Raw genomic sequence first — 17,893 nt, 5'->3', positions numbered from 1 at the left:
GCATGGTACAGCCTGGTGACTATAAGTAAGTTAGGAGCCTGCCAAAGCTACTGATTACCCCAGTTTGGGCTGTTTCCTGCCCTGTTCTTTGATGGGTACCTAAGCTATCCCGCACACCGCCTCAGTGTTAAGCCTACTCAAGGTTGGAAACCTTGCAGCTACTCCCTCCCTCCCTTCTCACCCTTGCAATCCCAGAGCCCCACTGCAGACAGTACTAATCAATCAAGATCCTTGTTCCTGCCAATCCTGGACTCAGGTTTAGAAGCCTATGCACATGGTATTCTACGCAACCACTACCAAATTTACGAGAGTCAGTAAGAGAGATAAATCCTATTTGCAATTCTAGGACTCATTCCATTATGTGTCCTATTATTTGTTCAGTAAAGAAAATTACGACCAATTTACAATATCACATTTCCCCTCATTTTTGTTATTGCAATGAGGAAAATATATAACATGCAGCTGCTACCTGTGTCTGAAGATTATTTGCTTCTTGACGGAGGTCTTCAAGTTGGGTGGTATAAGTTTTCAGTTCTTCAGTTGTTGGGTATCTAAAGTTATATATACTCACACTGGGTAGAACACTCATATTTGTGGCAACCTATTTGAAAAAGGGAAACCCTATTACAAAGAGTTTGAGATCCTGTGAATGTTAACATAAAACATCAAAAATGCCTTAACGTGCTATCTTCCGAGTTTACCTTCTTGGAAAGTGTTTTTTGTCTATCTTGTCATTTATAAGAAAAAAATAATTAAATTAAAATTTATATATTTTGGACAGCTTTGAAAAGTCATGACAGCCTTTACACAGACACTTGAGGGTCCATTTGGGTAACAAAATGAGGGGAAACAAAGTATAATTTGAAAAATAGAATAAACCACTAATCTTTCAATTTGTAGGGATGCTATCCATCTGTGTTCCAAGGTTAGCTGTTTCTTTTCCCATTTATTGGTAGACTCCTGGCATACAGCCAACTCTTAGAATAGAATACAGTCACCTCCAGGGACAGATTTGCATCTTGATTTGTTATTGAAAAGCTAAATCAGTACTGAAAATGAGCTGTGACTTCAGAAGGGAGAATGATTCAGAGTTAATTTCTTTCCCAAATTGGAAAACTAACATATATAAAGGAACAGGATGGGATGGTAGATGACTCTGCTGGGGTGGAAGGGTGGAGAACAAGGGATGTTATTCTATTGCTGGAAAAAGAATGATATATTACATGTTATAGCGTATATGACAAGGAGAAACCAAGACTAAAGTCCTACCAATGAATTTGATTCAACTTTAATTGGTCAAATAAGGTTCCTGGTAGAGTAGAAGAGAACGGAAAAGTTCCCACCAGATTGGGGAATTGGGAAACCATTGAAAACCTTTGCCCTGGCAGTTTGAGTGCAAAGTTAAAGGCAGAAACTTGATTGCTGGGAGCAACGGTGCTATTCTGCTCATGGGCTCCCTGTTTAGAGAGACATCCATCAGTAGCTGGCACAGTATGAATAGACCCTTGTAATGGCAATAATCAGGTGTGATAAGGTGTGCTGGTGAGAATACCTATAGACAGGTACCATTGGCATAGGGGCCAGTACACTACAGATGCCAAATAATCTTTTGATGAATGAATGACACTCATATAGCAATGTATCATTTTCAAAGTATTTTTTTACATATTTTATTCATTCAACATATAGTAACCAAGGTTTTTTTGATGTTCCAGTTACTACTGTGCCAGGCACTCAAATGTGAATCAGGCAGACATGGTCTTTCTTCTCATGCCATCTAATGGGGTATACAGACAAATACGCAGGTGTATAGTATAGCAAGAGCTATGATCAGGGAAGCCCAGCGTGCTATAGAAGCACAAAAGGGAAGCACTTAATGCAGATTTCCAGGAAGATGAAAAGAGGACAGCTAAGTAAGAAAATCCACCTGGCATCTTTGCCTTCTGAATATAAATAAACTGCGCTTTGAAAATAATGCAGAACATACATGTGTGTTTAATGAATGCTCGTTGGATTTTCAAAGGTAAACACACTTATTTACACTGTGTGCACATACACACTGACCTGGGGCTGCACAAGCTGAGGTAGAGGGAGCCGAATTTTTGATGAAAGCTCATGATGTAAATATTGCCATTTATCTCCACTTTGGCCCTGGGTTGACAAGATCAAGTCTGGAGCATCATTTTCAGGGCTAGATGCCTTACTGCTTTTAAGGGAAAACAAAAGGTGAAAAGAATAATCAACATACAAAAATTTTATTACATTCAGACAATGTTTTATAAGTGATATTAAAAGAAACACTGTTAACTCTCCCAACCACAATACTACCAAATGTCCGACTCTTTAAAAATATTTTACCTCACAGATGATGTCTGAGTTGTATCTTCATCATGTTGGCGATACTGAGGCCATATTTTGTTAGCATTAAATTCTGTGAATTTGATTAAATCTTTCTGTTCCATTGGTTTTAACTCCAGAACCTATAATTGAATAAGATTCAAACAGTCCAATCAATCAAGGTTTTCAATTAGTACCCAAGGGTTTCTTCTGTTGAGATCAGCTGATTTGGAATCACTTCCTAAATCATTATTTACTATTTCTCTTTCTTGCTTGCTTGCTTGTTCTCGTTAACTTTTATTTTTCAAAAACTTATTTAAAATATTCACACAATGACCAAGTATTGTTAAATATATGCTACACACATGGAAAACCACCAAAAATATACTAACACATTTTGAAACAATAGGGAAAGAAGTGTTGCAGTTACAGAGGTAAGTTCACCCTGAAGATATTTGCTTAGTTTGATATAAGACGCAAGTTAATAAGGCAGCCAAGTTCCAGTATCCCCAACTGTAGCAGATGAAAGCAAAGCACCTACTGCAGTAAACACTCAAAACTCAGAGCTGCTGCACACACAGGAACACCCACACATCACACTTTCTATTCAGTCACGTAAGAAAACACTCCAATGGCCTTTCAGTATTTAGTTCAATGGGAAATTCCATACAGAAAGCTTTATTCTTATCTTTATAACTGTTCGGGGCTGAAATTACCTGTTGCTGCTGGAAATCTTTTTGTCTGCTGAACTGTGGCCTTTCAGTTACAATAGATTCAAATTCAGAAAGGTTATCTGGTTGGAGAACTGTCTGCTGCTCGGAAGATTTCTTTAGCATGGCAGAATGCTGCAAAACATTTTATGATGGCAGACTATTTATTTAAACTGGTGACCTATTTCAATTCTAATAATGCGGCTACACAATGGAAAAGTTGTATGTGAAGTAAATGACTGTATTTTGTTAATTACAATAATTATACACTACGATTCAATGTACTTATTTCATAACAACTTCAAAAACCACTATGTTTGATGAAGTGGTCGTTTTATCATTCCTCAACTTAACTCATCCAATGAGTTACTAAAAGCTAGGAAATTGATTGCACTTTTTTACGAGTACAAAGTGAAACGGATATAAAAAACAGACATGGTATCATGCTTATGAACTCAAATTTCCCCTATGTCTAAAACATAAGTAGTTGTTTTAAAAGAGAGAGAACATATTAGGATAAAAGGGGATCCATACAGCCTGTGTATTTGGAGCCAATCTTATTTCTGTGAATGTAAGTCCTCTTAAGTAGAAACCACCAACTCGTAAGTATGGATGCAAATCTTACATAGTAAGATCCTACTCACAAGATGAACATTTGCATTTATATACACAGAATGCTTTTAAAAGTCACAGCACACTTTAGCTGTATGACACTTTCACCAGTATATGTGAGTATTTATAAATGAATAACAAAAAGTACCCTGGAAACAGGTTTTTGTGTTTCTGATTGTCAAATTTTAATCTTATCTATAAAGGCTTCATTTTTCCAGTCAATCAGAGTCACACAATTCCTTTAAAATATATCCTTCTTTTATGAAGAAGGCTTACAGAGAGCTCATTATCAGCAAGAACAATCAACCCAGTCAAACCAACTCTAACCAATCCAACACCATCACTAAAGACAACCTAGATGGGAAAACTACACAGCGAAATGAAACCAATGACAAAAGCCAGTGTAACCAAGCCTTACAGTTTTAAGAGGCATAATTCTTGGGCTTCCCTGGTGGCGCAGTGGTTGAGAATCTGCCTGCCAATGCAGGGGACACGGGTTCGAGCCCTGGTCTGGGAAGATCCCACATGCCACGGAGCAACTAGGCCCGTGAGCCACAACTACTGAGCCCGCGCGTCTGGAGCTTGTGCTCCGCAACGAGAGGCCGCGACAGTGAGAGGCCCACGCACCGCAATGAAGAGTGGCCCCCACTTGCCACAACTTGAGAAAGCCCACGCACAGAAATGAAGACACAACACAGCCAAAAATAAATAAATAAATAATTTTTTAAAATTAAAAAAAAAAAAGATATACTCTCAGCAACCTTCAAATATACAACAGTACTGTCAACTGTAGTCACCATGCTGTACATTACATCCCCAGAACTTATTTAAAGAAAAAAAAAAAAAAAAGAGGCATAATTCTTCCTTACTTACTGTAATTCCTCTGTAGTTGTTTCCTTACCTCCACCCAGAGCTCTTTGCTGATGGATCTACCATGTGCATGTATCTACATACATGTTTATACACAGTCATATTTTACCTGGTTCTCGCTGTATTTCTCCTGCAGCATCATCTGGACTTTTTCCAAATTGCACTTCACGGTTTTTAGTTTCCAGGAAAGTGCTTCAGCCTCCTGTTGAGTGGCTCCACTGTCTCCCAGGCCCTGATCTTTGCAATTCTCTAACAGAGAGGCGACCTTGTGCTCAATCTCTGTTAGCATAGCCTAGGAAATAAAATCATTTAATTAATCATAGGTTTGGTCCTGAACAAGTGTTACAGTCCAAAATAAGTTAGATTCACTCTCTCTACCTAAGTGTATATATAAAGTCCTAGAAACACAAGTTGGAAGGGACCCTGGGGAAAGAAAAACAACTTCCACATAATTCCTGTGCTTATCCATAAGGGTACAACCAAACCAACTCCAAATCGGTTGTAAATAAATCATCTAAATTGGTTGTAAAATAATCTAAAACAAGTGATTCTATATTCACCTTAGAAAACAGAGCTTAATATATCCATATAGCATAGTGGATAAGACCACAGACACAGGAACTAGACTGTCTGGGTTCAGATCCCAGCCCTGCCACTTCATAGCTGGGAAAATTTGGGCACCTTATCTATGGTTGTGTCTCTAGTCATCTGTAAAATGGGGATAATAACAGAACTTACCTCCTGAGGTCATTTTGAGAAGCTAGAGTTAAATCCACATACTTTGGCCAGTGCTTGATACGTAGTCTGTGCCAACTATTATTTTTTTTTCCCACCTTCCTAACCTTTTTCTGTTGCAATCCAAGTGCTGAGTAGTAATAAAAAAAGAATTCTTTGAAAATTCTTTCCTTCGCTGTTTTCCTTCGCTTTCTCAAGCCAAATAAGCTTCCCAAATATCAGAAGACGACTACAGAAGACATAATTTGGAACCTAAAACACTTAGTCATTAATACAACTGGCTGACTTACACCCGGATCTAAAAATAAATCAGGAGGATGAAGTAAGTTTCCCAGTAAGTCACCATCATTGTTTTCCTCCTAACAGATCAAGTTTGCCCTCTCCTGGGGCTCAGGAGCCCCAAAAGTCATGTCAACTGGCTGGGCACACGAGTGTAGCAGTAGCATTCAGCCTTACATGCCGGCACTGTGAATGCTTGGGCTAAAATAGTGTGTGACTATGAACAAGTTCAGTTCTTTGAGAGAAACTTAAAGAAAAACTCTATTCTTAAAACAAATTTTCACATAACATACTTATAACTTCTCCATTCAAGCAAATTACTTGTATCCTCTATATATAGACTCTTCTAAGCTTAAACAATATGTACTTATAGATTTTAAAGTGGCTGTAAACAAAGTATACTATAATTCTGCACTGTTTTTCTCCATTTAGCTATTTTATGTATACATTTTCATGTGTCTACATACATATACTTCCTGGTTCCTGTTGTAATAGCCACAAGTCAATACTCTATAATTCTCTTAATCTCCCTATTGTTAAGCCTTTAAACTGTTTCCAGTGTTTCACTTCCGTAATCAATGCAGCCATAAATATTCTTCTCCTTTTGGGTTATTTTCAGAGGGTAAATTTAAAGTAATGGGATTATTAGGTCAAAGAAGATGGACATCTTATCTGCTGACAGCTGAATTCCCAAAACATTGAACCAATCAGACAGACATTAGTGGATCTATTTCTCCAGAGCTTTCCAGGATGATATAATTTTTGTCAAGGTAATGTAGGAACAAAACAACAGCTGTTTTGATTCACATGTCTTTAATAATCGAGGCTAAACATTCTTCTCAAATATTAAATTACCGAATATAATTTTTTCTTGGCTGACCTGTTTGCTCCTGTCCTTTGGACATTTTCCCTCTGGCAACTTAGTGTTTTTACAGACCACTGTAAGGCTTTTTATATGTTTCAAAGTTAAACTGTATGTGTCATGGTGTTATATAAATGAGCCAAAGTTGGCCCCTGTATATTGACCCATATGTTGTTTATTTCTTCACAGCAGAAATATCAGCTCACATTTCGCTAGTGCCAGACTCAAAACTGGACCCCCATATCTGTTAGCTATGGTTAAGACAAACTTTGGTGCTCTAAAGACCCCAGCCTCTGCTGCCCTTCAGAGCTCTCTGACATCACCTAGACACGTGAGCCCCTCTGGACTGCCCATCTCCTGGGAGTTCCATTGTCTCTCCCCTTCCGGGTGGTGGTCCCACCCTCACTCCTTGCCAAAGCCTCTGGAAGGTCCCCTGCCATGAGAGACTTTCCAGTCCCTCCAGGTCCCACCAAAACTCTGCCCAAATAAAGCTCATTGCGACTTACTGCCACCTTGCGGTCCTGTTTTTTCCTTGAGCAGCCCTCACATCCTTGAACTAACTACAAGTGGCCCAAGGACCAGATTTTGGTAATGATCAAGGAATTGGCTCTGGGGGTCTACCCAGTCAGCAGGACAATCAATTGGCAGATGGCTTCTGAATGGCCTTAAGTGGCTAGGTCTCAACATCTGGAATACTGCAGGTTCAGATTAGAGTAGCTCTGCTCTGTGCTGAATGACACTGTCTTCTCCAGACTCTCAAGCGCCTCATCAGCTAGGTCATGTCGTAGTGCCAGTATGTGAGTGAATCCCTCCTCGGAGCTGACTTTTGGGGTGAGAAGTGCTGAGTTGCCCAAGGAAGGAAGTCAGCTTGCTTACCTGGGTCCCACTGGACAGGCACTGGATGTTGTAAGACTGTGGGTCTGAATGGAAAAAGGGGAGGAGTGCCGGCCTCGGGCCCAGGTGGGTCTTCCCCAACCCCATAATGGGATATAGTGGGTGGAGCTCCCTGTGGGCTGGCCAGTGACTTGGGGTACTCTGAGAGGAAGTCCTTGTCCCTGGGACCACTGCAAGTGAGCCAATCTGGCCAAGGCAGGTCTTAAGTGCCTTTGGGGGAGGCGTCTCGGCTGGGCTGGGCTGGGCTGGGCTGGGCTGGGCTGGGCTGGGCTGGGCTGTCGTGCGTGAGGCTCATTTATGCTCCTGCAGTGTTGTCAGTCTTGCCTCTCCCTGGAGGAATACAGAGATCCCAACCTTTGGGCTGTGCCAGCAAATGTTACTCAAAATGACTCACAGGCAAGGAAGTTTACATTCCTGCCCCTCCCAGGCAGGAGCAGGAGCATTTGTAATAACACGGCAGCAAAGCCCTTTTCTAGTGTATCTGCAATCCTGCAAATCAGGATATTCATTTTCATTTCTGACGAATGAAAATTCAAAGAATTTAATATTATGAATAAAATTAGTATTTATTGAGCACTTTATATATACTTCATACACCAGACACTGATTTAGATAATTTATCTCATTTAATCCTGACAAAGTCTTAGGAGATAACCTACTCTATGAGGAAAATGAGGTGAGAAGTTAACTCCTAGCAGTTCACAGTTAATCTGAACTCTAGATTCTGAGATCTTACCCACTACTATCTCCCTAAATACTCTGCTTACATAAATCATTTCAAAGAACTATCCTGAGAACAAAAAGTTGAGGCCAAGATAAAATAGGGGTCAGAGTAACAGGAAGAATCACACTGTTGCTTTAAAAGAAACTCACCCAGTCTCAGAAGGTGATTGGCGAAGAGGCAGACCCTGAGCTCAGACCCGTTAGGCTTACCTGGCACCCTACCAGCTGCTGTTCCACCGCCTGCTGCATGTCTGCATCTAACGTTTCCGGCTCGAATGCCACGTTGGCTTGCTGCAGCCACAGCTCCAGCTCAGCCACCTGGTTCTTGCAGACATGGAGGACTTCCGCAGGCTTGGGCCTCGCTTTCTCCACCGTGGCCTCAAAAGCTCCTTGCTCATCAGAAAAGCCCGGAGCTGAAACCTTGATAGGAGGTGTGGTACCCTATGATAAATCCAAAGGCAATCCAGCGGTCAAAAGTTAGGAGTCCAAAACGTTCAGATTTGGACTTGCAAAGACCTGTGAACTTATAGCATTTCCCCAGTTAAAAGAAAAACAAGGGCAGAAGAAGTAAGAAAGAAAAGAAAAAGCCACCTCCACAGGCATAGCAATGATCACGTGACCTGGCGCCCCAGGTTTCCAAGCAGCTGATCTGCATGTACACAGGTACAGAGTTCCTGGGCACAGAGGCCGCAAACAGGCTTGCAGTTCATTAAACAGTGGGTCCCAGGAGACAGGTGAGTGTGAGCGAGAGGGTGTGCATGTGGGTGTGTGTGTCTGAAACATTTCAGCGAATTGGCCGGTGTTTAAAGTTGCATGATGCATGATTAAGCAATGCTTACATTGCTGTGCGCTCTGTTCAAACACAAAAAAAGATCTTTACACACCGGCAGGGATACAAGGAAATATACCTCACACTTTTAACTTAATATCTTCTCAAGTAGTTTAGATTATAAAATATTTTAGCTTCCCCCCCACCCCCACTAGTACTTATCTAAACTTCTCCCTATTAAAAATAACTTGAGTCAAGTGATAAGCTTCGCTGGGGTAATTTGGAAACTTTGCTCCTATTCTTCAGAGAATGTCTCTAAAACTACTTTTCACCTTCTAAATACTCAAATATTACTGAGTTAAGGACTAGATGCTTATAGTATAGTATAAAGAAAGTATGATGTGATGTGTTCTTTTTAATATTGAAACACCTAGGTTGCTTATCGATCCGATAGAAAAATTTCTCCCAGTTACCAAGTGAAAGTATTCTAGTAATTATATAATAGATACTTTCAATTTGGAGGCAAAAGATGAATTGATACAGAGATATAGTTGCTTCCCACATCTTTTTCCAGAATAGTGAAAGAGTACTGTTGACCCCTCTAGAGGAATTTCTCTAGGAATAAGGATTTGTGTTTTGCTCTACAAAATTAGTGATCTCCGTAAATATTTTATTCATTCTGAGTATGATGAAATGACAATGTTTTCTATATAAGGCTTTGCTAACGCCACCTCAGCATCTAATAAGGCACTATTTTGGCTAACTGAGAAATGGGAGTTGCTCACAAATGTGAGCAATATGCAACTCAAATGCATATTTCCTAATATTTGTGGAATTTTGTTTAAACATAGAACTTTCAGTACAACAGAAGCAGACGAAATTGGTATGTGGTAACAAAAATATGCAGGGTATGAAAATACCACTCATTTTCACACACAATGATGAGGCTTACAAAAGCTGGTTTGGCAGAAGGGTCCTCTGAGTTGTACTCGTTCCCCCTGACCATCTATTAACTTCACATATGTTTGCCTTTTCTGCCAAAACGTTATTTCTCCCCTGCCTTCATCAGTGTTTTCTTCGAGAATCACCTTCCTAAGGAAATCTTCCCATTGCCTTGTTTTCTCTGCAGTTCATATACAGATCTATATTTAGATTCACCTGTTTCAATTTTCTTTTTTAACTCTGATCTTTAAAAAAGCAACAGATATGTGATTTTACTGCCAGACACCAATTTCTAGTTATCTGATTAACTGTTTTCTAGTTTTCAGATATTTCTATCTTAGTGGCAAAGATTTTGGGATCCTCTTTTTTGTCAGCTGAGATAACAATCTGTTGATACTGATTGATTGATTAATTAATTAATCTGAAATAACAGATTTACCATCTGCCTTGCTTATTTACTCAAAAACATTCAATCACCTGTATCTGCCACACAGATGTAGAAAATGACAATATTTAATTTCTTAGCTTTCTCACTAACTCACTGAATTAATGAGGAAATAAGGAAGCTGGATAACTAATCTCGGCTTTATTTGCTAGTTATTTGAACCTGAAAAGAATCCAAAGCTGACAGAAGAAAAAAAGATTATTTGTAACTGTAGAACTTCAATAGCTGAAGGTGGCCTGGGGAATGTGCCAGGAATCAGTTCACTCACCTCTTTTTATAGTTACAGAAATCCAGGTACATTTAATGTTTAATCAGTTCACTCCCCTCCCATCCCACCACATTGCTTCTGAGAAGCTCAGGCCCAGATATAAATCACTTGCCCGAGGTCACACAGCTCTGAGATCTTTTAATTCTGAGTCCACAGTTTTTTTCCACAATAGCACCCCTGCTGAATATCTTCTCCAAACGATAACCCCAAATTCTAAAAGTAGAAGTTATTTAAATGAAAGTTTTATGACTGTACATTTTGGAGGGCTAAAAGAGTATGACCACAAGTATTTCTTGTTAGAGAATTATGTCATCGCTAAAGCATTAATGTAAACTGATAATACCCAATCTTTTATTGGGCTCTAGAGCTAGGCCACTGTGCTAAGACAATCTCATATTTCACACCCCAAACCCATTATTCCCAGTGCACAGATGAGGAAACTGAGGCTTAGAGAAGCTAGTCAAACTGCCTATGGTCACACAACTAGTAAGTAGAACCAGAATCCAATCCCTGATTTCATTATGCCTTGGGGTCTACAAGTCCACATTTAAAAAAAAAATTTTATTTATTATTTATTTATTTATTTTTATTTATTTTTATTTATTTTTGGCCGCGTCGGGTCTTAGTTGCGGCACGCAGGATATTCGTTGAGGCATGCGGGATCTTTCGTTGAGGCACAGGCTTTTCTCTAGTTGTGGTGTGTGGCTTTTCTTTCTCTAGTTGCAGCACGCAAGCCCCAGGGCGTGTGGGCTCTGTAGTTTGCTGCATGCGGGCTCTCTAGTTGAGGCGCGTGAGCTCAGTAGTTGTGGAGCGTGGGCATAGTTGCCCTGCGGCATGTGGGATCTCAGTTCCCTGACCAGGGATCGAACCTGCATCCTCTGCATTGTAAGGTGGATTCTTTACCACTGGACCACCAGGGAAGTCCCAATTCTTGACATAATTCTGTCAACCCTCTGGCATCCAAGTTAGCCTCTCAGTTAGTGAATGTCATACTGCTTGATTTCTATATAACGCATCACTGATCTAAGTAAGATCCATTTAAAAGGCAAATGAATTTTCTGGCTGTAGCTATATTTCATGCCAAAATACCAACCATCAGAAATATTTTACTGTCAATTCTACAAACAGGTGCACACACCCCACCCCACCCCCCCATTTTATAAAATGCAAATCTGCCTAGCTAAAGTGCCTTACCTAAATGCATTTGCACAAATACTAAATATGCCACTGGGATGATGTGGTGGCAGTTTGTTTTGTGACACCAAATCTGCCTTGGTTTCACATCTTTCAATTCTAAATATTCAAATTAGGAAGGCAGAGTGGAATATTCTGAGTCTGACTCTTACTCCTCCATTTACCAACTGTACTTTTATTCCCTGAATTTTGATTTCCTCATTCGTAAACATATGGCAGGTATTAACCTACCTTATTTAATCTGAGGATTAGACAGCAAATACAAATGCCCTTTATGTAATAGGCAGTTAATCAATATTAGCTCTCCTCCACTTTCATCACCCCCATAAGTTATATCTACAGAAGAAAGAAGGAGCTGTTACTGGAAAGGCTAGTTCACCCTCACAAGCAGTGAGTAAGTAAAAAATCTTTAATTGCTCTGCACCACGCTTACTCTCTATGTAAACACCTGATGTCAAATCTTCCCATGCTCTGGCTTGGCTGCGCACATGAAGATGTTAAAGTTCACAAAGACCTCTTGGTTTGTAATACAAAATATTGCAAAACACAGAGAGCTTGTCATCTCTGGGGGCTAGTCCACATATCTGGGCAGTTGGCTTGTCACCAACAGGGACTTACCTCTTGTGTTTGGTTGGGGCTCAGGGAAAATTCTGGGCCTTGCTCAGTGTTTAGTGAGTCTTGTGCAAAAATCTGTGCCATGGAACTATCACACATGCTTATTTTCTGAGCTGCCTCCTGTAAAGAAAAGAATCAGAGGTCCAGAAAAGTTCCTGCCCTGCTGCCACGCAAGTCCCTCTTCCTGGACCTGCTCATGTTACAAATCAGCTGCTTAAAAAACGTCTAGAGAAGTCAGGTGCATTGAGAAAAAAAAGTTTGTTCATTAGGCAAAAAAAAAATCAACTTCCTCAGGTTTGTCTTCATTTTGAAGACTCAAATTCTCTAAAGCTCTGTAGTTAATGAGGGACACATAATGAATCTAGAGAATTACGTATTTAAATGGATAATTAAGAGAATTAAAATTAAATAAGATTATATGATAAAGCCCACATTTCTAATAATGGGGGAAAGATGAATTTTTAAAATTGGGAACAACTATCCTATCCATGAAAAACATAGCTAAATCCTCGCCTCACTACTAACAATGAATTCTAATTGTATCTAATATTTAAATGTAAAAGTTATACCATAAAAATCCTTGAAGAAAATATGAGTGAATCTATTTCTAATCTAGGAGTGGGGAGGGACTTCTAAAGCACGACAATAAAGAAAAAAAATATTACTATTAACAACAAAAATAAAATAACATGCACCACAAAAGACACCATAATCTAAGTTAAAAGAGAAATAACAGACTGGGATAACATCTTGCAAACTGTTAATATCCTTAATATGTTAATTACTGTCATAAATCTATAGGGAAAACATCCCAGTCTGTTTGAAGAAAAAGTCAAATGGCGTGAACAAGTGATTCATAAAAGAAGAATATGAAAGCCAATGAACACCTAAAGAGATACTCAAAATTCTTAGAATATATGCAATTTAAGCCACTGGCTATGTTTGGCTAAGACTGAAAATGTCCAATATCAGCCTAGGGTCAGGAAAGAGGCATTTCCATGCATTCCTGGTAGAAATAAAATTGATGTACTCTTTCTAGAGGGCAGTTTGACAATGTGTGTCACATTTTAAATAGATGTACACTTTGATCCTAGTAAGTGTAACCCACTTACTACGTTAATCAAAGTTAAACAATGGGAAAATGAAATGTACACAAATATTTAACATAATGCAGTGGGAAAAGTGGATGACGTAATCGACCAATCTTGACTGCTCTACTTACAAGCTGTGTGATCTTGGACAACTTAACCTGGACTTTCTGAGCCTCATTTACTTCATCTTTAAAGTGAGAATATAACCCAGCTCACTCATTCCTGTGATTATTAAACAAGATGACACATACAAAGCATCTCGTAGTTCCTAAGAAAACGTTACTTTCCTGCTCCGCGTACTGAAAACAATAACTGCTATTAGAAAGTTATGAACCAAAAACCAAAGGTAAAGCTTAGATAAAATTGGAAAGGTAGGTTGGGATCATGATAAGTCTGGAAGTCAGGCGAAGAAGATGGCATTTTATTCAGCAGATAGTCAGAATCCAGGAAAGACTGGAGCTTAGCATGAACTGTTTTAGGAAAAGCCATCAGTTAATATTGTATAAGACATATAAATGACTAGAGGCTATAAACCCACTTAGAAGGCTACTCTAAGAGTTTAGGGAAGGAGTTAACAATTGCCTGGAATAGGATGATGACAAAAATAATGGGAGGTGCAGAAGGATGTAAAGACTGAATGAACATCACTTGACCAGTGGATATGAAAGGTAAGACAAATGAGGTACCTGAGACGACTCTGAAGTTTGTCCCAGACTCTGAGAAAATAGTGGTGCCACTAACAGATACTGAGGAATTAGGAGGAAGAGCAAGCAATGAAGGAAAGTTGGTAAATGGATTTGAGATGAAGAAAATACATTCAAAAAGAGAAATCTATCTGGAGAGTAGAAATGAGGAACAGATTTATGGGAAAAGTCAAGACTAGAGATTTGATTTGGGAATCCCTGACATACAGGTGACTACCAAATCTATGAGAGGAGAAGAAATTGCCATGGGAGAAAACAGAGAAGAAAGAAGAGGACAAAACATTGGGGGAAATGCCTACCATCACAGAGATGGGGCAAGAGAAGGAGATGGAAGAGGGGCTGCAGGTAGATGAGACAAGAAAGTACAGAATTAAGAAAGCCAAAGAAACACTGCATTTCAAGAAGGAAGAGGTGGTTAGTGCTGAACAGATCAAGAAGGATTAGGACTAATAAAAGGGCACTTAATTGATATGCAGAAGTCAACAGCAATTTAAGTATAGCAAGGGACAAAATCTTGATTACAAAAGGGGCCAAGAAAGAGGAGCACCAAAGTAAAGACATTTAGCCATAAATGAAAGAGGAAGCACCATGTAATTTATCTGGAAAGCAGGATCAAGAAATTCAATGGAATTCTATCAAACATTTAGAGAAGAGCTATCACCTGTCCTTCTCAAACTCTTCCAAAATATAGCAGAGGGAGGAACACTCCCAAACTCATTCTATGAGGCCACCATCACCCTGATACCAAAACCAGACAAAGATGTCACAAAAAAACAAAACTACGGGCCAATATCACTGATGAACATAGATGCAAAAATCCTCAACAAAATACTAGCAAACAGAATCCAACAGCACATTAAAAGGATCATACACCATGATCAAGTGGGGTTTATCCCAGGAATGCAAGGATTCTTCAATATACGCAAATCAATCAATGTGATAAACCATATTAACAAATTGAAGGAGAAAAACCATATGATCATCTCAGTAGATGCAGAAGAAGCTTTCGACAAAATTCAACACCCATTTATGATAAAAATCCTCCAGAAAGTAGGCATAGAGGGAACTTACCTCAACATAATAAAGGTCACATATGACAAACCCACAGCCAACATCATCCTCAATGGTGAAAAACTGAAACCATTTCCACTAAGATCAGGAACAAGACAAGGTTGCCCACTCTCACCACTATTATTCAACATTGTTTTGGAAGTTTTAGCCACAGCAATCAGAGAAGAAAAAGAAATAAAAGGAATCCAAATTGGAAAAGAAGAAGTAAAGCTGTCACTCTTTGCAGATGGCATGATACTATACATAGAAAATCCTAAAGATGCTGCCAGAAAACTACTAGAGCTAATCAATGAATTTGGTAAAGTAGCAGGATACAAAATTAATGCACAGAAATCTCTTGCATTCCTGTACTCTAATGATGAAAAATCTGAAAGTGAAATTAAGGAAACACTCCTATTTACCATTGCAACAAAAAGAATAAAATACCTAGGAATAAACCTACCTAAGGAGACAAAAGACCTGTATGCAGAAAACCATAAGACACTGATGAAAGAAATTAAAGATGATACAAATAGATGGAGAGATATACCATGTTCTTGGATTGGAAGAATCAACATGGTGAAAATGACTATACTACCCAAAGCAATCTACAGATTCAATGCAATCCCTAACAGACTACCAATGGCATTTTTCACAGAACTAGAACAAAAAATTTCACAATTTGTATGGAAACACAAAAGACCCCAAATAGCCAAAGTAATCTTGAGAAAGAAAAACGGAGCTGGAGGAATCAGGCTCCCTGACTTCAGACTATACTACAAAGCTACAGTAATCAAGACAGTATGGTACTGGCACAGAAACAGAAATATAGATCAATGGAACAGGATAGAAAGCCCAGAGATAAACCCATGCACCTATGGTCACCTTATCTTTGATAAAGGAGGCAAGAATATACAATGGAGAAAAACAGCCTCTTCAATAAGTGGTGCTGGGAAAACTGGACAGCTACATGTAAAAGAATGAAATTAGAACACTTCCTAACACCATACACAAAAATAAACTCAAAATGGATTAAAGACCTAAATGTAAGGCTAGACACTATAAAGCTCTTAGAGGAAAACATAGGCAGAACACTCTATGACATAAATCACAGCAAGATCATTTTTGACCCACCTCCTAGAGAAATGGAAATAAAAACAAAAATAAACAAATGGGACCTAATGAAACCTAAAAGCTTTCACACAGCAAAGGAAACCATAAACAAGACGAAAAGAAAACCCTCAGGATGGGAGAAAATATTTGCAAATGAAGCAACTGACAAAGGATTAATCTCCAAAATTTACAAGCAGCTCATGCAGCTCAATATCAAAAAAACAAACAACCCAATCCAAAAATAGGCAGAAGACCTAAACAGACATTTCTCCAAAGAAGATATACAGATTGCCAACAGACACATGAAAGAATGCTCAACACCATTAATCATTAGAGAAATGCAAATCAAAACTATAATGAGGTGTCACCTCACACCAGTCAAAATGGCCATCATCAAAAAATCTAGAAACAATAAATGCTGGAGAGGGTGTGGAGAAAAGGGAACACTCTTGCACTGTTGGTGGGAATGTAAATTGATACAGCCACTATGGAGAACAGTATGGAGGTTCCTTAAAAAAGTAAAACTAGAACTACCATATGACCCAGCAATCCCACTACTGGGCATATACTCTGAGAAAACCATAATTCAAAAAGAGTCATGTACCACAATGTTCATTGCAGCTCTATTTACAATAGCCAGGACATGGAAGCAACCTAAGTGTCCATCGACAGATGAATGGATAAAGAAGATGTGGCACATATATACAATGGAATATTACTCAGCCATAAAAAGAAATGAAATTGAGTTATTTATAGTGAGGTGGATGGACCTAGAGTCTGTCATACAGAGTGAAGTAAGTCAGAAAGAGAAAAAGAAATACCGTATGCTAACACATATATATGGAATCTAAAAAAAAAAAAAAAAAGGTCACGAAGAACCTAGGGGCAGGACGGGAATAAAGACGCAGACCTACTAGGGAATGGACTTGAGGACACGGGGAGGGGGAAGGGTAAGCTGGGACAAAGTGAGCGAGTGGCATGTACATATATACACTACCAAATGTAAAACCGATAGCTAGTGGGAAGCAGCCGCATAGCACAGTGAGATCAGCTCAGTGCTTTGTGACCACCTAGAGGGGTGGGATAGGGAGGGTGGGAGGGAGGGAGACGCAAGAGGGAAGAGATATGAGGATATATGTATATGTATAGCTGGTTCACTTTGTTATAAAGCAGAAACTAACACACCATTGTAAAGCAATTATACTCCAATAAAGATGTAAAAAAAAAAAAAAGAAATTCAATGCATTAAAGTAGCATATTGAGCTCAGTACAGGAGGTCAAAATGTAGAAGTTAAAGTTCTTGCTTTTCATGAAACTGTGTCAGGTCTATGCATAAAACTGTGATAGGTCATAACGGAGGTTCAAAATGCTATGGGAAAACAAAGGGAAAGAGGCAGGCAGTTGCTTGGAGGAGGCGGAAGTTGAGATGGGCCTTTGTGGATGGGTAGGAAGGAAGTCCACAGGCAGATATGGAGAGAAGGGCACCCCAGGGAGGCAAAGCAGTTTCTGAAGAGATGGTCTGGACTCTGGGTCCCTCAGCTTGTTTGGAGGGGTAGGGCCATGGGGGAGGGAATTTGTTAGGGAAGGGGAAACTGAATACTTCTGAGGTAGAGAGGAAAGGAAGCTGCCAAGAGGAAGAGACTGGAGATGCAGGTACAAGTGTAGCCCCGTGCCAAAGGT

General features: G+C 39.3%; 1 protein-coding gene across 15 annotated transcripts in view; it reads right to left on the bottom strand.

Annotated features, from left to right (window-relative positions):
- The window catches only part of SYNE2 (spectrin repeat containing nuclear envelope protein 2), a 319,025-nt gene that overhangs the window by 82,854 nt on the left and 218,278 nt on the right, over positions 1-17,893 (bottom strand). For 11 of the 15 annotated variants that reach the window (XM_059914375.1, XM_059914389.1, XM_059914374.1 and 8 more), the window contains exons 65-71: positions 12,259-12,375; positions 8,233-8,463; positions 4,639-4,821; positions 3,054-3,182; positions 2,359-2,480; positions 2,065-2,206; positions 470-601 (exon numbers count right to left, since the gene is read on the bottom strand). In XM_059914375.1, coding sequence (XP_059770358.1) covers positions 470-601; positions 2,065-2,206; positions 2,359-2,480; positions 3,054-3,182; positions 4,639-4,821; positions 8,233-8,463; positions 12,259-12,375 — 1,056 coding nt within the window. The remainder of the gene's footprint in view (positions 1-469; positions 602-2,064; positions 2,207-2,358; positions 2,481-3,053; positions 3,183-4,638; positions 4,822-8,232; positions 8,464-12,258; positions 12,376-17,893) is intronic. The other 4 variants (XM_059914379.1, XM_059914383.1, XM_059914388.1 and 1 more) reach the window with 3 other exon arrangements.

This window comes from Balaenoptera ricei, chromosome 2 (genome assembly GCF_028023285.1).
Source record: "Balaenoptera ricei isolate mBalRic1 chromosome 2, mBalRic1.hap2, whole genome shotgun sequence".
Taxonomy (NCBI): domain Eukaryota; kingdom Metazoa; phylum Chordata; class Mammalia; order Artiodactyla; family Balaenopteridae; genus Balaenoptera; species Balaenoptera ricei.
The sequence above is the reverse complement of the archived record's forward strand: the minus strand, read 5'-3'. Positions and strand labels throughout refer to the sequence as shown.